The sequence below is a fragment of the Calidris pugnax genome, unplaced genomic scaffold (assembly GCF_001431845.1).
Source record: "Calidris pugnax isolate Ruff unplaced genomic scaffold, ASM143184v1 scaffold318, whole genome shotgun sequence".
Lineage (NCBI taxonomy): Eukaryota > Metazoa > Chordata > Aves > Charadriiformes > Scolopacidae > Calidris > Calidris pugnax.
The window spans coordinates 440,795-465,029 of record NW_015091062.1 but is presented as its reverse complement, the minus strand read 5'-3'; the positions used below and the strand labels follow the sequence as shown (position 1 = coordinate 465,029).

Below are 24,235 nucleotides of genomic sequence, written 5' to 3'. Positions count from 1 at the left end.
GGACAGGCTGAGAGAGCTGGGGTTGTTCAGTCTGGAGAAGAGAAGGCTCCAGGGAGAATTTAGAGCAGCCTTCCATTGCCTAAAGGGGGCCTGCAGGAGATATGCAGAGGGATCTTTATCAGGGAGTGTAGCGACAGAATGACAAGTAATGGTTTTAAACTGAAAGAGGGTAGATTTAGATTAGATATTACGAAGAAATTCTTTACCCTGAGAATGGTGAGACACTGGAAGAGGTTGCCCAGGGAAGTTGTGGATGCCCCATCCCTGGAAGTGTTCAAGGCTTGGTTGGATGGGGCCTTGAGCAACCTGACCTAGTGGAAGGTGTCCCTACCCATGGCAGGGGGGCTGGAACTAGATGGTCTCTAAAGGCCCTTCCAACCCAAATCATTCCACAATTCTATGATTCTAGACTCTGGCAACCAAAGTATCATATTGCCACCTACCTTAATTCACACTTTCAAGACACACAAAATTCCAAATATTTGACAACTTTTTATGTAGGTCTGCATCCCCGCTGTTCCTATGAAGTATCACTGTTCCTCTGTCTTTTCCATGTGGTCCTACATGGGCATCACTCACTTCTTGTCTTGCCTCTGTAGTGCACAATAGATCTTGATAACCAAAACTATCGATAACAGGGTTCCTTGGGTCACTTCTTTTGTTTCAGACTTTCTCTGCACACACATCCCTCATACAAGCCCATTATACTATTTGCACCAACAGAAGGTTCCATTCCTGTGCTTCAAAATGCTGAAAGGGAGACAGTTGTAATCCTCTGGTTGCCAGAGATCTTTGTTTCTAAAGCCATGATGTAATTTAGCATTGAATTAAAAAAAATCCCCTCTGGTAGTATTTGAGACATATCACAGCTAAGTGGAAAAGAGTGGTCATTTAGATTTTAATGGAATTTGTTTAGGAATTTTAATTACATTTTCTTCATTTCTGTTTATCTCCAATTGTTTGTCTTAAAAACAAAATCAAGTTTTCTTGTATGATGGTGGACAATAGGAAAATTCTGAAGATGATTAAGGAAGATTCTTACAATTGTGTATTATTACACAGAAAGGCTGAACTACTCTAAGGCAAAGGCTTTTGAGGCAAATCAAAACAGCATTACAAAAACCTAGTACTTATAATGATCTGCCAGCCCTTGTTCAAACTAGAGACACAGATTCATAAAATTTACTCATTACATGTACATTAGAGGAAATCAAGAACATTTTGCGTGGAATCTGCAAACAGGAAGAGATACACTTTATTACGTAATTTGTTATGAATTATTTTTGCAGATGTAATCAAAATACATTTCTGTGTTGGAGATTTTCTTTCATACATACTGTAGGTCTAAAATTCTCAAATGTAGAAACTTCCCTTCAAGGTAGGGAATAAATTCATTCTGGGTCTGAAGCTGGTATATTAAAAATACTGCTGGCTTTTAGAAAAATAAATCAGAAATATTATAGATCACACAGTTCACTTCTAGAATATGTCTTCAGGAAGCACAAAAACAAATGAGTCAAAGTTTAAAACTTAAATGGCAACAGAAAACCATCACAGCCCCATATGGAAATACAGGATTTAGGGAAATCAGAATTTACTAAATGGGCTTCGTGTAGCCAAAATTTAAAATTTAGCAAAGTTTTAAAGGCAATTTTAAACTCTTGTCTAATGTAAATGTTTTGATTTTTCCCAGCTGGGGTGACTTTATCACTGTATGTTTGTTGTTCTTCAGTTTCCCCCTTACATCTCTCCTTCATTTGGACTAACACAAAGAAAATGGTAAAGTGCTTCAAGTAGTGGGGAACTCAGCCCTCACATCTTCACTGACTACACAGAAACTTAGACATCTTGATTATTGTCGCAGTCCGTTGAACTTTTTTTTTTTTGAATGCTTAGGTTGTAAGTTTTTTGAATTAAGACTATCTTTTATAGAAGGTTGCCATGTCTGGCACTTGTACAATACATATAATAAAAAATAGCAATATTATAAGTAATGACAATTTTATTCTATAATGTGGGAGGCCGGCTTTCTTTGTGCACATTCAAGATTTTTCCATCTCTTCTTTTTCAGCCACGTGGGTTGGAGGAGGTTACATCAATGGGACAGCAGAAGCTGTGTATGTCCCAGGCTACGGTCTAGCTTGGGCTCAGGCACCTATCGGATATTCCCTTAGTCTGGTTTTAGGTAAGCAAAGAACTAAAGCTAATAGTCTCTCATTTTAAACAGTTCTGATGACAAGTCCATCATTTGAAATGAAGTAACTAGAATCTGATAAAAGAATACTGAGGTAAAGTGGATCCCTTCTGCTGATACATTTGGCTTTTACAATGAAAACCAGAAAAGCGCTATAAATAGTTTGCTATCTTAAGTCTCTTGAACGCCTTGGCAAGACCTATTTGATTATTACAAGCATAATGGTCTACGGAGATCACAATAATAAAGGTTTTGTCGGGGGATTTTTTTGTAATTATATATGCTATTTTTTATACTTTCAGTTTTTGCTTAAGTGCCTATGTGATCTGGAACTATGTGATAGTATCAGGGCACCTATAAATCTTGGAATTCAAAACCAGTAAATATCCCTTCAAGTTAGAGAAGTGTTTATGCCTTACAGATCTTCACCAAGTAGCTTGTCTAATTTTGTGTATGAAGTCTGTAGTAGAACCAGTCTATTTCCTTAAAATTGGACCCCGCATCCTCTTAAATGCGGTAAAAAATTCCAAATCACATGTCAAAATGCAAATACACAATCCTACTATATGCAGTGTAAAATACAGACAGCATTGTAATTTTTAATGCTGTGGCCTCTAATTCCAGAAACGTAGTCTCAGAACTCCCTTACTTTTCTTAAAAATAATAGCAATAAAAAAATTCTCACTGTGTCTCAAGAATGTGGAGCAGCTCACAACAAAAGTATTGCCTTCTGAGCCATGATGAATACACCACAATGTTGTCAGCTACATCCTTTCAGTTTGTGAACAGATCATATCACTAAGGCAGCAGCTGATGCAACAGTTTAAAGGAATGTTGTTACAAAAAAGATCCTATGTTCTTCATCATTAATTAATGTGACTGGTGTATTCTTCTTTCTAATAATACTTGACCCCTCAGTTTATTTTGAGTCTTTTCTCATGGTCCTCCCACCTACTCTGTGCCTTTCCTTCCTTTGATTGCTTTATCCAGGTCTTCTTGTCCCTTTTATTTATTCCTATATAACTGGGTTTCCCTCCTGACTCATTTTTCCCCTTAGAAATTCTTTCTTATGGCCTGTCATGGTTCTCCTCTCTTCCCAGGCAGAAACCTTCCCTATCGTAGATACTCCTCTCTGGTATATGCGGGCCAGCTCCAGTTCCAGTAGTAGTTCCCATCCCTGAAAGCACCTGTAAGGAAAATAAGAACAGTAGATGTTTGCCTGCAGATCAGTTGATGTCATTATGAGGTCATGAGGGTCATCATCCATTGATGTCATTAAGTGGTCATTAGGATGCTAGCCACAAGCATCTTCCAGACTCTTAGCCTCTGTAGAATTGACACAAAGTAATAATAGCCAAGAAGGGCTTGAGTTAGCCTTCATTTCCAGCTGTTTTTAAAGATCCAGGCTTTTTTGTTTTTCCTGGAAATTATCATGGCCGCTACAGAGCAAAGAAGTCTGTATCATGTGGCCATAAATCTCTCTGCAGAGCACAGAGAGGAAAGCATTTCTGTGGTATGATTGGTACGTGCAGATTTGCTAGGAGGAGTTGTTCATCTTTTCTTTTCTTTTTTTTTTAATAAGCCAAATTATAGATATAAGGCTAGAAGAAATATTGCTGCTTCAGACTGGAAGGATTTAAGATTGATATAATCTCTCTGTTAGTGCAATGTTGTGCTGCATACCACTCTTCCTAATTTTTCAAGCAATTTATATTTAATGGTTAGAATAGCTGTGATTTCATTTGGCAGATGCTTGAACGTCCTAATAGATACCAGTGACTCTTTTTCTTCTTTTAATTGTCTTTTGTAATGATGACATAACAAGTAGAATAGGAACAGAATCCATGACTAATCCAAGAATAGTTAAAAAATGCTGGAGTTTCTGCATCCAAACAACCTGCCTAAAGACAGTGTTACCGTAAGCAGTATAAATAAATTGTGATTGGTAAGCCGGTACCTTCTGTTCAGGGAACTTAATGAAATGAAGAAATATGAGTGGTATACGGCAATACATAGAAATGTGGAAAATATTCTGTACAGTGCAACGAATACGTTACTTATCTTGTGATGCAAAACCTAACTAAGGGTTGCAAAATACCCCACAGTGGATTTTATTGGGAACTGACTGGTTTTCCAGGTTTTTCAATTGTACCTTATGTATTGCATTTCAGCAGTTTTACTGTGATAGAAGTCTACTTATTCGTAGTCATGTGCAGGACTCAAATTTACAGGTTTCCATACAAGGGCTCTTTCAGCTTTCCTGAGGTACGCCCTTTTTTTTTTTCCCCAGCCGTAAAGAATTTGAGGACTCTACATTAGATAGGTGTGGCCTTTGCACGTTTATGTGTATATCCAGCCCATAGGCCAGGCATGCAGAGCAGAATTGCAATACATCAAAATTCCTGAACATGTATAAGTAAAATAAGTGTTTGACAAATGTTCAGGGAGCCTGACACCTGCAGAGCCCAGAAGGCATCTGACCTACCCTGCAAGTTTATAAGGATACATGAGAAATTTAAATTATCCTGAAAGAATCAGATCTGCTGTGTGTGCACTAAGCCATGTGTGAACTTGTATTTCTGACCCAGGAATCCCAGACAGTTTTATTTTTTGAGTAGGACCCTGTGAAAATTCATGCTGGATTCTGGTCTGAGAATAAACAGGATTAGGTAGAAAAGCCATTTCCTTAGGCTGATCCAAAATTAGACAAAACTCTGACAGCATCCATAATGTCAGATGAAGTAAACTGAATCAGACAAAATAAGAGAAACTTATTTTTCATTGTCAGGCCGTAGACATTAATGGTGCAGATGTGTTTATGTAATTGTAGACAGATGTAAGGTAAGAGTTCTTAGAATATTTTAACTGTACTTAGTTGTTTTTTTTAAAAAAACAACACCAACAAAAATAACAAACAGTAATACTGACATCTTTGTACCCTTAACCCTTAACTGATAATCCATGTTTCACCCCTTAATGACAATGCATTTCTCCACTGCAGCTAGTGTCTTACACTACTGTTCTTTGCAGGTGGTCTTTTTTTCGCAAAACCCATGCGCTCCAAAGGCTATGTGACAATGCTAGACCCTTTTCAGCAGCTTTATGGAAAAAGGATGGGAGGGCTACTCTTTATTCCAGCTTTAATGGGAGAAATGTTTTGGGCTGCTGCCATCTTCTCTGCCTTAGGTAAGGAATAAGCAGTATAAATATTAATTTATCACAGGTGGAAAGGATAAATCAGAAATGCATTGAAATTCTGGCTTCAAATGCTAACTGTCTTAGCCAAATGATCTGGAATGGGACAGTTCTCAGACCTGTGCTAAGTAGTAATTAAACCCAGTAATGGTGCCCTCTTGATTATTTTGGTAATGGAAAAATACACAAGGTATCTATTAATTTTCAGGTACCTTTAAGTTGCCCCTCTTCAAAGAATATTAAAAGATTTAGCACCAAATTTCCTTTAATTGTGAGGGTGACATGAGTGATTGCAAGTGTGCCTTTATGTCAAGGCTTCTCTTTTACACCACTGAGATGACAGAAGCCAATCAAAATTTCATTTAAATATATGAGACATTATTGCCAATGCATCTAAACAAAATAATCCTTTGAATATAGGAGACCACCATATACAGAACTTTCCATAGCACAACTAATAGAAATAAAACAGATCCTGATCAATAAATTGAAGTATTATTGAATTCTAAATGGCTTTCTACTCAACAAAATGAAGAAAATACTTAGGATTCAAGAAAGGATTCAGAGAATTAGTGGAACTATGACTCAATAGAAAATCACCCAACTAGTCATCCAGTTCTGAAAAAAAAATCAGTTTCCAGGGTTTTTAATTATATTTCAGGCCTGAATTTAGCAATCCCTTCAAGAACTGAGAAAGCCCTTGAGTTGAAGCACCAGTAGTTGACTTTTACCAGCTAATCATACTCATAGTGCACATGCATGTGGTAATGCTTTCTAGCACAAGCTATTTTAAACGGAAAATAAACTTTGAAGGTACTCTCCAACTGTGCTCTGATGAACTGCAAAGCAATGGGGAGCTTGTTTACCACAATTTCATCACAAAACCCTTAAAGGACTAAGAACAAACTACATGCTGAGGTGATAGGAGTTGAATAACTTGAAGAACACTCTAACTATTTGGAATATACTTTCATTTTGATTGAGGACAAGCTAATCTGTGCTATTTCAAAGCAAATGGTATAAATACCTTTCTAGTGGGTTTGTATTAACAACTGACAGTTAAAGATTGTCCATGGTTATAAAGGTCATTGAGGGGTTTGATTTTAGCTATTATTTTAACTATTCTGTGAACAGATTTAGTTATGTTATTCCTCCTGATTTGCACACCTATCCTTACTTACAAATATTAAATCCTAGTTCTCTTCAATTCTTGATCTTCCTCAAGACTCCTTTCTTGGGAGGGTTATAGAAGAGAAAGACAGGGCTTCCAGCTTGCGAAAGTGGTCTGAGTTTGTAATCCTTAAGCACATAAATTCTGAAGGCTCCCTGTACAATAAAAAAATACCTGGCAGCTCCCAGCAGCTCTTTTATACAACATGTCATCTTGTGTTCTAATGCCAGAACTTTTCCACCTATATGGTCAAGAATATCCATCTACAACACCTGCAAGTACTGAAAGTTATTGGAACACATTTGATTTAAATTATCCTAATTAGAAGGAGAGGATATTATTTTTTTAAAAAACATGGTTTTAAAAGACTGCAATCACTTGAAATAGCTGATACATCTAAGGGAAATGTATAACCACTGCAATAGCTGCTGGAAGGGCAGTGCAAGAGGGCACAAGCAATTCAGGTTCCTTGACTGCACTGAGGACAACTTCCTGACACGAATGATCACGGAGCTGATGAAGGGAGGTGCTCTGTTACACCTGTTACTTACAATCAAGGAAGAACAAGTTAGGGATGTGAAGCTCGGAAGCAGCCTTGGCTGCAGTGTTCGTGAGGTGGTGGTGTTCACAGTCCTGAGAGGAGGAAAGAAGGCACAAATCAGGACTGTAACAATGGACTTCAGGAGAGTAGAGTTAGGCCTCTCCATATCAGCCCTGGAGAGAAGTCCAGGAGAGCTGGTTGACATTCAAAGGTCACCTCCTCCAAGCTCAAAATAGCCCATCCTGACAACCATAAAAACAAGCAAATGAGGCAGGAGGTCTGCATGGATGAAAAGGAGCTCCTGCCTAGACTCAGACATAAAAAGAAGCATTCAACAGGCAGAAGCAGGGACAAGTGACTTGGAAGGAATGTGGAGATGCTGTCCAAGCATGCAGAGATGGAGTTAGAAAAGCCAAAGTCCACATGGATTTGAATCTGGCCATGAAGGGAAGCAGGAAAGGCTTCTACAAGTACATAAATTAGGAAAAATGTAGACTCCTCTTGAATGGGACAAGGAACCTGGTGGCAAAGGATATGGAAAAGGCTGAGGCACTCCATGTCTTCTCTGCTTCATTCTTTGCTGGTAAGATGAGCAAGGGCTTTTTACACTATCTCCCACAATATCCTTGTAGTCAAACAGATGATCTATAGACTAGATAAGTGGACAGTGAGAGGACTGAAAACTGGCTGAACTGCTGGGCTAAGAAATATGCGAGCATCAGCATGGAAGCCACTGCACGACCAGTCACCAGTGGAGTACCTCAGGTGTCAATACTGAGTCCTGTATTGTGTAATGTATTCATTAAGGACCTGGCTAATGGGACCAAGTGCATGTTCAGGTAGTTTGCAGAAAGTAAAAGTTGTGAGGAGTTGCTGACAGATCAGATGGTTGTACTGCCATTCAGAAGGACTTTACCAGGCTGCAGAAATGAGCCAACAGGAACCTCATGAAGTTCAAGAAAGGGAGATGCTAAGTCTTGCACCTGAGGAGGAACAACCTGATGGCCCAGTAAAGGCTAGGGGCTGACCAGCTGGAAAGCTGGTTTTCAGAGAAGGACTTGAGAGTCCTAGAGGTCAATGAAGTTGAACATGATCAAGCAATGTGCCCTTGTGGCAAAGAAGGCCAGTGGCATCCTTGGCTGCATTAGAAAGACCATTACCAGCGAGTTGAGGGAGGAGATCCTTCCCCTCTATTCAGCACCACTGAGACACATTTGGAGTGCTGGGTCCAGTGGTGGGCTCACCAATACAAGAAACATGGAAATACTGGAGAGAGTCCTGTGAAGAACCACGGCAATGATTAACGGACTGGGGTGTCTGGCATATAAGGAGAGGCTGAGACAGCTAAGACTGTTCAGCCTGGAGAGGAGAAGACATTTATCCATGTGCATAAATATCTGATTTAGCAGTGGGGGGAGTGGAATAAAGAAGACAGAGTCAGACTCCTCTCAGTGCTGCCCAGTGACAGGAGAAGAGGCAATGGGTGCAAATTTAACTACTGGAAATTCCATTTAAACTTAAGAAAAAGCTTTTTTTTTTACAGTGGAAGAGGTCAAACACTGGCAGAGATTGCCCAGAGAAGTTGTAGAGTCTCCATCCTTGCAGATATTCAAGACCTGACTGAATTTGATCCTGAGGAACCTGCTCCAGTTGACACTGCTTGAGTGGGAACTTGGACTTGAGAATCTCTAGAGGTGCCTTTCATCCTTAGCAACTCTTTTATTCAGTGAGTTGGTTTGTGGAGACTGGCAGCTCAACGTTGTTTCATCTCTACAAATGAAATCCAATTGGTGGTGCTTGAAGAAGTTCTTGATGTCTAGGTCATCGATGGAGGATGGATCCTCCGGTTTTCAAAGAAACCCAGCCGTTTCCAATGTAAACAATTCAAGGGCACTTTCTAAAGTAGTCAATGGACAATCGTTCCTATAGCTGATGCCTTCTCTACCATTCCTTCCTTGGTCAAAAGGGGCTAGCTCAGAGCATAATTGAGATATAAAAGGGTGTGATATGCTGCAGAAGACCTTCCCTAGCCACTGGAATGATATACTTGTTCCTGTGCAGCTGAAAGTCACCTAGGGATTGTTCAGCTGTTGGTGTGTGGCTGCTTTTCCCCAGGCAGAACAAGAGTGTGGTCCTTCCAGACCTTGAGCAGTGTAAGGAAAGGCAGGTTCGGGTAAGAACCTGAAACATGACAGGTGCTGATCTTAGACCAAAAGGAGACTTCTTTTTCCCACTCCCTTCACAGATGCAGAAGAGGTGTGCAGAAAATAGGGGAATATCTTCATGCTGTTGCTAAGTGTCAAACTGCATAGCAAAGCAGCACCTGTATATGCAACTTAACAAAGGTGAGCCTTCTCATCAAACATACTGTGACATATACTCTATACTAACATACAGTGTTTTGGTTTTCCCCATAGGTGCCACTATAAGTGTGATCATTGACATTAATGTCAATATTTCAGTCATTGTTTCTGCCCTGATTGCAACTATGTACACGCTTGTGGGTGGGCTGTATTCTGTGGCCTACACCGATGTAGTTCAGCTCTTCTGCATCTTCCTGGGACTGGTAAGTTTATCTTTTTTTCCTTTCTTTGTTGAGGATTTTGCCCTGAGTGTTATGATGATTGCTACGACCTATTGCCCACCTTTGGTTTTGGAATTATGTCTTCACTGAAAGTGTGGGGAAGGAATACTTCCACTCACAGAGCCCTGACTTTAAGGAGTTGGCGTTTGCATCAACATACAGCCAGTGCTTCAACAATAATGCTGAGTGAGAGGCCCAATTCTTTGGCATTTTTCCAACCAGACCGATAGTGCAAACACTCTCATAATATTCCTGCTGAGTCTATATCTAACTCAGGATCGGACTTCCCTATCTGTCCGTAGGACTGTGGCACAGGCAGCAGAAGGAGGCGTCGTACACCAGTCCAGAAACGCTGGCATTGGACTTGCTGATCTGATACTCTCCTGCTTCTCTTTCCTGTAGCTGTCATCTACTCAGGCAGCTTAGTTAACCTCCTGCTTTAAATCACCTTCTTGAGTTTTCTCTCATTTCCCTCCATTGTCCTTGGAGACCATAGTATAGGAAGTCTCACCAGCTGACCTTGCTATTTGAATACGCTGCTATGAATATCCCCTCGTCAACTATCAGTGATATGCTAGTGGGTAGCCTTTTCTTTTATTTACTGCTGTTCTTTAAGACCTACTCTGAAAAAGATCAGTGCAATAGGGCTCAGATCACAGGGGTGCAATCAAAGAAGCTGCTGTCTTTGTTTGCCAGTGGCAGTAATAGATGGTCACAGGTGTGCAAAGATCTAAGACAGGCTGAAATAAATGGGTTGGCTCAAGGTGAAGGAGCTGAATGGCACCTTGGGAACCCGAAGTTCTTTCTCTGCTTTCACTGGAGTTCTGGTGCAACTCTAGGGAAATTGCTTCAGCCAGAAGTCACACAGGAGATTACTCACCAGCCCTGTGTGTGTCCTCATCCTGTGGAATCCTACTGTGAGGCCTATGGCCTTATTTGCAGAAGTGCTAAGCATTTCCTGTTGTAACTGACTTTATGGGTATAGTGCTAAATACCCTGACAAAGCAAATCCAAGTTTTAGCTGGCCACCTCAAATAAGAAATTATTCTAGATCTTCTTCTCTTATACCTTTGTCCTTCATCTGCACAGTAGTGGTCCTTCTCTAACATGCACGTTAATATTTGTGAACCATTCAGTTTCTACAGATGGTGTGCATTACAGAAATTCCCAAAATTGTAGATAAATGAAAATACAAAACTGCTTTTCCAATGAAAACAACTCACACACTACTAAAGGCTCTGATCCCGTGGGAATAAAAACATGTGATCCTGTATTAAAGGCAGCATGAACGTCAGAGGGAGGGGAAGGCAAATGAAGGTTGCATAGCAGTCTTCTAAATGGTTGGATCTGTAGCTTTACTAGCATTCTTTTAATTCAGGTTGGGCTCTTTATGTAATTTCCCATTTTAAATATATAGAGGGAGCATCACCAGTGGGGCTCAAAGCCTCAGATAGCATCTAAATGGCTATGCCTAGGTAAGGCAGTTTTAGATGAGACGGGACACTTTCACAGTAGGTGTCACTGCAGAAGATGTCACAGGTATCCCCGCTTCCCCTCCAGGAACTGCAGCAGTTTGTATTCCCACTGGCACAGAGCTTTGCTCATTCCTATAATGCCTGTTCCCCTCCTGTTCTTTACCCAAGAGGAGATCTTCTAATCACTTCTGTTTCCTACCCTGGCTCTTCATTTCAGCCACAGCTTCTTCCTTAGACTTCCATAATGTCTACTTCAGCCACTCCATGTACTTCCCTGGTTTTCTCCTTACAATCCCATGTAGTCTCTCTCCTTCCCTCCTCACTCTCCGGTACCCACATCTGCAATTCTCAGCTCTTTATCTTGCCTGGTCAGTCTTTCCCTGATCCTGCACTTCATCCCCATGTTGTCATTTAACCCCACCACGCAGCCGCTCTCACATCCCTCTTCCCCCCACAAGGGAGAAGAGCGAGAAAAGGAGGATAAAGGAGAAAACTCATGGGTTGAGCTGAAAATCATTTTATAGAACAATATCAGAAAAGGAAAAATAACACTAATAATAACAATAATAACAATGACAGCAGACATTCTCACCATCCGGTGAATTGGTACCATTCCAAGCAGTGATTGCAGATTCCCCTGACCTAGCTAACCTCCATTTATATACTGAGCACATCATCTATGGTATGGAATATTTCCCTGGCCATTCCATTGTTCTGTCTATTTTTCTACAGGAATCTTAAAAATGGTCATTGAAGAATGTAAACATCATTTAACAACAATTAAAACCAATAGGTATTATTGACATTCCTTTCACAGCAATGACTAGAAAGAGAATTTAAGTCTTTCCCAGCTGAAACCAGGACACCCTACTATTTATTGACTCTTCATCTCAGCTGTAGTATTAATTCCCCATTCTAAACTCTTTGCCACCATGTAGAAGTCCTTTTTTTCTCGTTTCCAATCCCATGAGCTCTAGGTCCATCTATCTACTTGCTACTTCTCCCCCTGAGCTTCAATTCCCAATATAAAGTTCCAGTTTCTACGTTACTTCCACAAGCTTTTGTTTTATTTGTCCTTCATTCAAAACAGTCAGTTTTCTACTCCAAATAGAAAGGGCTTGATGAAGAAATTGGATCCCTGTCTCTATTAAGCGAGTTAAACAGTGCCAAGGTGAAAACATAGGATCATCTGTAGTGCCTAATAGTTGGCACAGTCCTGGCACTGTTTTGGCACACGTCAACTAGTACTTTCCCAGAAAATTCCCAGGAACAGTTGAGGGATGTCCTTTTCATCAGGGAAAGGAGTCTAGACATATGGATGCAAACCACGATGTGTCAGTAAACTGCAGGGTCAGAGAAAGTGTCTTGACTTGTTTTATTTACTAGTATAGAGGTAGTTCTTGAGACTAGAAAGAGCTAGGTTACTGTCAGAAACTGGAATAGATTACAAAAGCTCATAATGCATTTGTAACACAGTCCCTATTAAATTCTGGGCTGTGGCATGCAGGGTGCAAACAGACCTTTAGAAATGTAGCCTACTGAAAAACCCAGCTGAGTATGTGCAAACTACAGCTATCCAGAAGCTTGTCACTTGGACTTGTTTGAGATTTGAGATGAAAATCCATTTGATATCCTTGTTTCCTATTAATTTCTCCACAATAAGTGTATTAATATCCATTAATTTTGACAATATGTTTATTTTTGCCTCAAAATATCTTGGAGGCAGTTGAAACATTTTAGTCATCTTTCCCAGAAAAGCCCAAATGGACAGTAAGAAGGGAATCTTTCTGCCTAGGTGCTTAAACTGTCAAAGTTTAATATGTAACTGAGAACAGAATACTATGGTACGTAATAAACAGCCTGAAAAATAGGCAGTGCAGCAAAACATAGCAATAATTCATATATTCTTCACACTCTATTGCAATAATTGTGCAATAAAGTAGAGGAAGATGTTTCGTTTCTCCCCTCCTTGCTCCGGTTGCCCCATACACTTAAATATGACCAATTGGATTGTGGTAATCTGCATGTTTTGGATATCATTGGAGCCTTAAGGATGCAGTGCTTGCAGTGGTCTGTTCCATATAGCACAAAGCCTGGTTTTCATCTCCGTAGCAGCTACTGAGGTTCTTCTCATAGAGAAGGTGTGGTGAGTTACAGCATTGCAAAATGAGCTGGCAAGTAAATGTGCAAAAAGTCAGTTGGTGAAGGAAATGAACCTTCTGGCCGAAACTGTCTCTGGGAAGGGTTTCTCAAAAGAATTTTCGGTCTAGATCAAAGACACAGAGACTGAAAATAGTCAAAAGCCCAGAGTGAAGTTACCCTCAAGGTAGAAAAGTGCTGTAACACTGGACTACTGGGTGTTCTGGAGCAAGAGACATGGGGTTCACCAACAGCCCCCCATCTCTTTTCATGATGGTGTTGAATTAAAAACAAATTCCCAAACCTTCAGGTGTGTTTGTGGTGTCTGATGCCTGTATACTGGCAAATCCTGATGCTATTGCACGCAAGCTTATATGTAGATGTTTCTCTACAGTGTGGTCCTGGAAAGGGTGTAAAGAATATGTGTAGAGTTTAGGGAAGATAAAATAAAGATATATAAATGCGTCTTTCCTGCTGATTTTGTAATATACACTGATTAATTCTCTGCTCACACTCACCATTTCCAGAACAGAGGTGAGCTATCCATTACCAAGCTCTCTGGATTTTGGAGATGTTCCACCAGCACATAACCTGACTTTTCTGCAAGTCAGCTTGGCAACTTGGCTTTTAATCTGTAGCAAGCAAGAAGAAGAACAGATCGGTGTTAACATTAAAATTTCATCGATTGAGAGTGCTTTCTTTAGACCTGAACAAAGTGTTACTCTTTGGTTACAGTGGATCAGCGTACCCTTTGCAATGTCCCATCCTGCAGTGACAGACATTGGGCTCACAGCTGTGCAGCAGGTGTACCAAACACCTTGGCTTGGATCTGTCAACCCCAGTGACATCTACACATGGCTGGACAATTTCCTTTTACTGGTAAGTGATGGCTTGAATAAAGGAGTGAAGCATTTGAGCACTCACGCTGTGTTACTGTGACAGCTGAAAATAATAGAGAGTCTAGTTAAGAGTTTCCAGCAAACTGAAAACTTTTACCCTCTTGACTTCTGCTCAATATTTCTTCACATTTGAAGGATTTCAGTGAAATATCAGTAGAGTATTGTAGCACAGCTGTCAAAGTCAGCATTGCCAGGCATGCAATTTAAATATCATCAGGCTGAAAGGATTGACTTATGCTAAAATTAATTAAAAGTGTGCAGTTTAACTGATGTCATTGTTGGCAGAGGAATTTATGTATTGCAGAAGGCAATAAATATGTTATACAAATGATTAAATATGCCTTAGGTATAGGTGATGTAGAAAAAGCTTTGCAGAGGTGGATGGATGAATGAATTCATACGTGTACCCATGCCAGAATGAACTGAAGGCTTTCATTATTTAATACCGATGTATTACACATGGGATTGGTGGTTATTAAGTACTTTCCATTAGAAGATCTAGCAACACATGCTAACATTTTCCATTCTCGGTGTCCCTGAGCGACTCTACACTATTTTTACTATCATATTGTACTTTGGGTTTCCTTTCTCTGTTGTTTGTTTGGTTTTTTTTAAATAATCTCAACTAAAAATCTTCAGAGTTTTCTGATAATTGGGCTATTAAAATATATTGGTTTATCCAGCTTAAATTTTTTAGAGATTTTCATAGCGCCAAAGTATGACACGAGCTCAAGCAGCTGTATTCTGTCTGGTGAGCCTGAAGGTTTCATCTCTGCTGATGACCAAAGGAAAGCTCTGATGTTGCCAAATTGTGACACATTTTTTTTTAATCTCATTTGTTTCATCATAGCTCAAGAAATTTACACATGCTTGGAAAGCTTTGTTAAAGGAACAGTGCTACGGCTTCAAAGGAAAACGGTCATAAATAGCAAGTCAAAGCTGAGTTGCTTGTGAAGCATTCATTTGGTCCCTGTGTGTGCATGAAATGTGTATGAAACACCTGTATACACACTATTTGGTCAAATGCCTCCTGCCTCATTTAGTGTGTAGAACTGAACTGCAAACGTTTAATGAGAAATTTGGCTTATTTTCATTCCATGCTGTTTAGTCATAGGCACTTACTTAGTGGAGACTATTCAAATCCTGGTCTCAGGACAGAACTGTTAGCACTTGACTTTTAGTCTTTGGTAATACTCTTTTGTGTCATATTTTGCAGACAAAATTTTAAATCTATTCAGGATCTTCACTGTTATACCCAAAGCCAGAGAAGGGTTGCCACCATAAAAGAAAACGTTCTTTTTCTGCTTTCTCTTTAATGTCTGTTGGTATCGTGTTTGCTTAAGACAGTGGGAGAATAATTTTTCAGATTCTAGAGTTCAGTGTATACAGAATGTTGCCTTTTTTAGATCGCCACACACATTCATAAAGGAAGATAAAATCTTGCTTTCAAATCCTATCAGAGTCTAATCTAGTTTTGGCAGGGGGAGGGTAGTGGAGGCCAAATTCTAAAAATATGAAATATGACAATAGTATTTTATAACCTTTCATAAGGCTTTATCAAGTATTTATACAACTCACAATACTTGGGGATTACAGAGACTATGTAAATGCAAAGTATTATTACAAAGGAATAACTTGTATAAAAGAATGGGATTTAAGTGGATTTACGAAGGTTTGACATTACTTGTGAGAATGGAAGTTACAGCTATTACTGACTGACTGATATTCAATAAATAAATGAAAGAGCACCAACATGGCATTCAGCATTCAGGTGATGCTTCTACATGCTCTCTGTATGATGATAGCAAAAAATTCCAGAGTTAGCCCCCAGTGACAGGATGCTGCTCATTGTGTTTGCAGACATTAGGAGGAATCCCATGGCAAGCATATTTCCAGCGAGTTCTTTCTTCATCTTCTGCCACATATGCTCAAGTTCTGTCATTTCTGGCTGCTTTTGGCTGTCTTGTGATGGCTCTTCCTGCAGTACTTATTGGTGCAATTGGAGCATCTACAGGTAAATGATTAAAAATGAATAGTACAATAAACGTAAAATGAGTAGTACGATAAATATGTGAGAACCCTACAAAGCTTATGTTAGATTTAATCTAGCTAGGTGACATCGTTAATCAACTCATGACTTCTTCAACAGGAGAGTATGCTGAAAAATAATATTATAGAATATTTCTCCAAGGGGAAATTGCTCCTACCTCAGTGGCTGAGATTAACTCATTTTGCATATTCTAGGTACCTTCAGATGTAATATTTCTACTTAATGTTTGAGCTTGATTCTGGTACTTTAATTTGGTCCTAACGATAATAGTAAGGAGTGGCTGAGGGAACTGGTGGTGTTTAGCCTGGAAAAAAGCGGGCTGAGGGGAGACCTTAACACTCTCTCCAACTACCTGAAAGGAGGTTGTAGCCGGGTGGGGGTTGGTCTCTTCTCCCAAGTAGCAAGTGATAGGATGAGAGGAAATGGCCTCAAGTTGCACCAAGGGAAGTTTAGATTGGATATTAGGAAAAATTTCTTCACCGAAATTGTTGTCAAGCATTGGAACAGGCTGCACAGGGAAGTGGTTGAGTCACCGTCCCTGGAGGTATTTAAAAGTCATGTAGATGTGGTGCTTAGTGACATGGTTTAGTGGAGGTTTTGGCAGTGTTAGCTTTACAGTTGGACTCAATGATCTTAAGGGTCTTTTCCAACCTAAATGATTCTATGATTTATCAGGAATTTCTTATCTTGACCAAAACATCCTTGTCAAGGTCTTTGTCATAATGAGAGTGACTCCCATCACAGTGACCATGTAGCTAAACTGTTAGAAATGTTCTATTGGAAATGTTTAACACGTGGCTTTGAGCTCTGAGTCTGTAATCAAAGAGGATAGTTATACACATCACAAACAAACATGGATTACAGACTTGTTTTATTGAGGAAAATGACATTTATGAGCAATGCGAAGTTTTAATATTAAAATTCCTACTGGATAAGCACAGTATCCAGTGGTCAGACTTAAGTTAAACGTAAGGAAAAATGCTGAGCAGACTAAATCTGCCTAACAGAAACCAGTGGAACACTGCCTCTCTGAAATGCCATCAGTCTGGCCCTATTAACTTTTTGGTCATTAATTGTGAGTGAAAATGTGGCAATCTGCCATAGCTGATGACTACTAATGTTACTACTAATAACATAACCATGTCCATATTGCAGCCTGGAATGAGACTGAGTACGGTGTCCCTGACCCCATAACTAAAAAAGAAGCAGATATGATTCTCCCTATTGTGCTGCAGTACCTTTGCCCAGTCTATATCTCGTTCTTCGGCCTCGGTGCTGTATCTGCTGCGGTGATGTCATCGGCTGACTCTTCAATTTTATCAGCAAGTTCGATGTTTGCTCGGAACATTTATCAGCTTTCCTTTCGGCAAAATGTGAGATTCCATTTTTGTTTTTACTTTTAGAGAAGATTTTAGCTGAGAACTTAATTAGGTGATGCATAGACTGCAATTTCATAATGAAACACCTCTTTCACGTTCCTGCGTATGACTAGAAAAAGTATAGCATTTCAGCCCTAACAGTATATTGAATAAACTGAAAGTCAAAAAAGTGTTTATGGTTGTGACAGACAACAGAGGTGAAAAAGCTAGCTCAGGGGAAGGAGGAAGCTTTCAAGAGTTCTCATGGTTCTGCAGTTTATCTAAACAATCTTAATAATTGCTGCAGCCATAAGCTTTACTTAAGTCATTAACAAAATGAGACATCTTTCTGAATTATTGATTTCTCAGGAAATCATTTGATATCAGAATGGGTTAATGAGTTGGAGTTTTTCTTAGGAAATGGAGAAGAAGAAATTCTGATGCTGACAGTTTTTTCTGGTTGAGCCATATTGTGATTATATTTAAACATAATTTCTAACACTGCTGTCGGGTTCTGCTTTTTTTTTTATGAGACTTTATCAGACTTTTATTAATCTTTGGGAATGGCAACCTTAACCTTTGGGTTTTTTTCTTTGCACATGAGATGGAGATAGAGACAGAGATATACTTCTGTAAATATTATTGAATATGTCATGCAAAGTTTCCTTTTACAGTGTATCTACTATGTGCATAAATGTAAGCATACATAGATTGCTATGAAAAAACACCTATCGCTGCCCTTTTTTTTGCAGGCTACAGACAGGGAAATCGTGTGGGTCATGAGAATCACTGTTTTTCTGTTTGGAGCATCAGCAACAGCAATGGCACTGCTGGCTTCATCAGTGTACGGCCTGTGGTACCTCAGCTCTGACCTTGTTTATATCATCATATTCCCCCAGCTCCTGTGTGTGTTATTTATTAAAGGAACCAATACCTACGGTGCCATTGCCGGATACTTATTTGGCCTTGTTCTCAGAATAACTGGAGGAGAACCGTACCTTTACCTTCAGCCCTTGATCTACTATCCTGGCTGCTATCTGGGTGAAAATAATATCTATATCCAGCGATTCCCATTTAAAACACTTGCTATGCTTACCTCCTTCTTCACCAACATTATAGTCTCCTACTTAGCCAAATACTTATTTGAGAGTGGGACTTTACCACCAAAGCTGGACTTCCTTGATGCTGTTGTTGCCAGGTACAGTAGAGAACACATGGACAAAGCAACTCTTGTAAAAAGTGACAATATTGTGTTAAACGAACTCGCGCCTGTGAATCCACGACACAGTCTAACTTTGAGCTCAACTTTCACAAACAAGGAAGCCTTCAATTATGTTGATTCGAGTCCAGAGCTGTCCAACACTGAAGATAATTAAAAAATCTGGTAGCCACAGGCAAAGCAATGAGAAGCAGGATATTCTACAAAGAATGGTAAGAGGCATTTTATCAGAAGAAAAGCAAGAACTGGGAATAAAATGCAGCTGCACAATTCTTTAACCTGCTCCTAGGAGCAGGAGTATCCCATGGGAGGAACTCTTTTCTGTTATTATCCAACATGTTGGATTAGATCATAGAGTGTTTACCAAAAGATACACTCAGATCCCATGCTATCCACCCAGAATATATACTGTGTAATTAAAAAAAATATTTACAATTGAAAATATGTGTAGCAGAAAAAGTGCAAACGTTATTTACCTAGGACATCATACGAAGATATTATAATACAGTCACTCTGAAATACTATCAGTCAACATTTTATTGGCATCAAGTGAAAATACATTGTCACAGCTATAAGTTATTTATTACTAAAGAGCTAGTTGCTTGAGCAAAGACAGATAGATAACTTCCCTGGGTTTTCGGTCTGATTGTCTTTTTCCTCATAAAGAAATTCAAATAATACGAATCTAGTATTTTATTATTTGTATAAGACAGCAAAACACGCAAATAGTAATAAATTCCTTATAGGAGTGCTAAACATCATATATTAATTAAGAAAGTTAAAATGAAGTCACCAGTTTAAAATGATGTTATACCTAATGCAAGACAACCTAAACAAAATATGTTACTATAGGTGTTTTTTTATCCTGTGGTTAGTGGCTGTCACCAATGGAGGATAACAAAATTTTTAAAGCAATAATTGGAGTTGAAACTCAGCTTGTGAAAAATGATAGAAGTCTTATAAACTAAATAGAAGTTTGCAGTGTTAAGAAAAGAAGCCTTCTCTTGACTTGTCATCAAAATGAACACTGAGCAAAGCAATCTGACACCAAGCAACTACAGCAATGGAACAAATATTAAAATGTAAGAAGAGTCAAGAAGGCTTGAAAAAACAGCTGAGAGGGTTTTCCATGGGGAAAATTTCCATTTTTCATGTAATAAAAAAGTTTTACCTCTGAGGTATCAAAAAGTCTTTTGGGTTGGACTTGCTGGTATTACTCTGGAAAGTGTAGATTTTCCATGGAAAATCACATTTTCTCAAAAATTTGATTTCCCATGGGAAAAACTGGATTGCTGGACAGCTTTTCATGTCTGTGAGTTTCTACCTCCAAAAACAGCAGCAGCAGCTTGGAGGGGAACTGAAAGGAGAACTGAGCCCACAAGCGTAGTGTAAGGGACAGGGGTGTCTTCCACTATACGCTGGACTCCTTCAGTAACAACTGTCATCCTGGGACATCATGGTGACTCTGCGGAGCACAAGCAGTGACCAGGCACAAACGAGACTTCGCTCATGAATGGCAATGCTGGCCAGAAGCAGCAAAGCAGGGAGATGAGGCCTCTTCTGACTTCACCCTGGCCAGCAGGTAGCACGCAATGTCGCTTCCATTTGCTCACGGCCGAGATGATTGTGTCTGTCCCCATTGGTACGTGCCTTTCACAGTGGGAGATCTAATAGATAGATTTCTGTACGAGTAAGAGTTATGCTCCAGTAATTCTTTATTAATATCTGTGCATGACACAAAATGTTCAAGTGAAATCTAGGTAAGCTCCTGTTGCTGGTCACTGGTGAAATGTCTTCTTTAGTGTTCACAGTACAAGGAGCTATCCTGGAGGATAGGAGATAGGTTTTGCTGCTAAAGGAAGAAGCCATCAACTTGTGCATTCGATGTTGACATAAACTTTCACAAGGTTGAATCCTTAGATATGTTTTTGCTCCTTTTGTGGAGTTTTAACAGCATATATATATTTTATATGTAGAGAAAATTAATTTTAGAGATGTTGATTTTTTTCTTCATACACTGCATTTAAAAATAACACTGCATCTCAGTTCTGAATATGTATTGTGAACTGTGGTACTACTGTGTTAACAAACATTGAGTGTGCTCTGGGGGAAGGGAATCAAAATCACGATCTACACTAAAAACCAGGAAGAGCCAGTATAACAAAGAAATGAAAAATTTCTGAGGAATGAGTGAAGGATCCTGAGGATCCTCAGGGTCCTGAGGATCTCACAAACCAGATGTGAGCATAGCAGTTTTCATTCCCCCATGAACCATGGAAAACAGAAGAGGAAAGAGATCATGTGGAAGTAAGGGAGAGGAGAACAGAGCCACTGCTGAATTCTTATCCATTTCTGGCCCAAATCCACTAGCCTGAATACCTTCTTATGAGAAAATATCAAGCCACAGTTTTGCCCGCTTACATAGCCAACCCTTTAAGCTGCAGTTCCAAATTAAGTTAGGGCATCCCATTCTACAGCCACCTGTAGTTCTTCCTGAAAATTTTCTCTTACTTCAGTTTTGTCTAGGAATTGTTAGAATTCCTATGAGAAGCTGCATAGTGGCCAGATGTTTTGAATATAGCAACATTTCTGTATTATTTATTTCAAAAATCCCAAGGGAAGGAGAAGGGGGTTCAGCTGGAATCTTTTAAGAAATTTTGATTGAAAAATAAAAATCTTTCCTTTCCCATGTATTCCCTTGTTGCCATAAAAACATAAAGGCTTTTAAAATGCTCAAAGTGAAAAATTAAGATGCATCAGTCCAGAAATTTCAAGCCAGATGCTTTCAACATTATCAGAATATTTTATACTGTTTATGCTGTTGAATATTTTTGTGAAATCACTGTGATTCCACAAAGTATTCCTGTTCAGGTGGAACTGTGTGTTTTCTGGTGGAAAATGGTTCCGACAAAGTTTTCCAGTCCTCTCTGTGGAGACTGAAAGGTTATTGCACTTTTACAAGTAGCACACCATGGAAGCTTTATCATGCAAAGGAGAGAAGTGGCACTGAAGACTGTGCGTCATGGGACCATAACTCTGCTTTCTACATACCAGGTCTCTGTGCGTGCCTTTGCATGAGTACAACATGGGCTGCCGTGGTTGCAGTGGAGGGACAACTCCAAAAGCCAAACTGAATAGCCCTGTGCAAAGTCTGTTTACCAGTTTTATTGTAAAATTGGTTTTATTTATAATTCTGCTATCCTACCATTAAATTTATACAGAGTTGTTCATATAACCAAAGGCCATACCTGTGATTCATGGAAAAAAAGAAAAAGAAAAGAGAACAAAATACAACAAAGTTACTTTCATGAGCAAAATGCCAATGGGACGTGATTCTTCAAGTAAACTTTATCTTCATGGGAATCATCAGATGCTCCTTCTCCACTTTTGCAATATGTAGACAGTAGTACTATGCACTAAATTGGATCTGTAATCAGTGAAGCAAACAGCTCATTTTCAGACACTGAGGTTATTGTTTCTGCGCCTACAATTTCTAGATAAAATATTCATATCACAATCATACATTTTACTTTCATATTCTTAACATTTGTGAATAACACTTATTTGACAGGGTTTTTTACCTCCTTTGCATGAGATGTGTTCATAAAATCAAGGTTAGTAACATAGCTGAGATGTCAAAAAAAAGTTACAGTTTCATCTATATTTGTCCATATGGGATGGTATATGTATTATAAATAAAACATACTTTTGTGAACCTGAACTGAATGTAAACATTAAGTGGATCAAATAAACTAAAGTAAAAGATTTAGTCTTTTATTTTCGTATAGTACAAGAATTTAGGATTTCAAATATAAATATCATAGGAAAAAAAAGTGTTACTCATTTTTCCTTCTGCCCTTCAAGCGTATTTGATCAAGTACCATGTGCAGTTATACAGTAAGTTATTGTAAGTCTGCTATTAATCAGGGCAATATTTGTGGCTATTGTTAAAAAGAAAAAGTATATTTTTGTCTGTGTCAGAAATGTTATATTAAGACTATACCTAACAAAGCAGATAGGAAGCATTATATAAATGTATATGTTTTAACTTCATTTGTATTGTATTCAATAGTGCCCATGCAATTCAGGAAAATATTGTCTGGTTTGGGGTCTGTTTTGTCCATCTATTAAAAATAAAGACTTTTATTTTATTATCACTCAGCATCACCTGAACTTTTATGTCATGGGCACAACTCTGCAGAGATGAGGCAGCCCCAGCAGAGCGGGAGATTAGCCCAGGGGATCAGCAGCCACTGTGGCTACAGCCCTGCCCCAAAACCTGGCTCCTGTATTAGAGACAGAGCTCTCTTTCAGTCATTTCCTCCTTGTCCTCACGGCCACAAAGAGCAGAGGTTCCTGAGTTCCGGGGGAATCTAAATCCAGTGGGACTCCTTCCTGCACACCCCTTGCCAGGGACCTTTCTCTTGGGAGTGTTGTACAGGGGCTGTAGTTTGGGCTGCAGGGTTGGCAAGGAGCACAAAATGTGCTATGAGAGCAGGAATGCACGTCCTTGGAGATTGCAGCTGGGTTCCATCTTTCACGTGAGCAGATTGAAGCAAGGGTTTGATAGTTTTTCCTGTTGTAGTCAGCCATAAAGTCATCCTGGACATTGCATGTGCATGCAATACAATTATTTAAAAATCAAAATTGTAACTGAACGAAAACTAAATCTGTCCTTTTATCCTCCTAGTAAGAGCTTGATCTAATGTCCATTGAAGTCAAAGGAAAGACACAACTGGGTGGCTACCCAAATGCTACTAAAATGACACATGCCAAATACACGGTGTACTTATCCCCCAGATGCTTTGCAAAAATATCTGGGCAATATTGTCCAGTCGTGGATGGTGAAAATAAGGCACACTGGCTTGTTTTCCAGGGGAGTAGGTGCTCACTCATGGAATGAACCACAGGCTGGGATTTTCAAACAGTGTCAAATAGTGCAGACATTGCCTTGAGGCTGTAACACTCTGGTTTCTCTTACGATTTGAAAGTTTGATTCACACCAGCACCTTTGAAAAACTGAAGCATGTTTTAAGACAAGAGCCTTAATATCTTGTCACTGGTGTCTCGGAAATTACCCTTCTCATTCAAAAAGGCAAGAAAAAGCATAAAGTAAGGGTGTGCTGATAATTGCTTTAGAAGCATTAATGAGCTATTTTGACACATGACATCATAGGTAAAATGCCTGTCTGGCCAAAACCACAGCAAAACCCTACTTGAGAGAATCTATGTAGAAATCACTTGAAACTTTTTTTTTTAAAAACAATAATAGCTTATTTTTTGTAAAGAATAATTTAGGGATTTTTTTGCATGTTTTTAGGTCAAATTCACAAAAGGGACAGTGAGCACAAAAACTAACAGTGGAGAAGAAAATGGGTAGAGAAAGAAGTTAAGGTTTTTGATGTAAACA

The 24,235-nt window shown here is 39.2% G+C and overlaps 1 protein-coding gene across 2 annotated transcripts in view; it reads left to right on the top strand.

The window, feature by feature from the left end:
* SLC5A7 (solute carrier family 5 (sodium/choline cotransporter), member 7) overlaps positions 1 to 22,964 on the top strand; it is a 29,460-nt gene extending 6,496 nt beyond the window's left edge. For both annotated transcript variants that reach the window (XM_014956686.1, XM_014956687.1), the window contains 7 exons: positions 2,072 to 2,185; positions 5,225 to 5,380; positions 9,519 to 9,667; positions 14,035 to 14,178; positions 16,059 to 16,212; positions 17,404 to 17,621; positions 18,359 to 22,964. In XM_014956686.1, coding sequence (XP_014812172.1) covers positions 2,072 to 2,185; positions 5,225 to 5,380; positions 9,519 to 9,667; positions 14,035 to 14,178; positions 16,059 to 16,212; positions 17,404 to 17,621; positions 18,359 to 18,982 — 1,559 coding nt within the window. In that variant the 3' untranslated portion in view covers positions 18,983 to 22,964. The remainder of the gene's footprint in view (positions 1 to 2,071; positions 2,186 to 5,224; positions 5,381 to 9,518; positions 9,668 to 14,034; positions 14,179 to 16,058; positions 16,213 to 17,403; positions 17,622 to 18,358) is intronic.
* Positions 22,965 to 24,235: the final 1,271 nt, after the last annotated feature.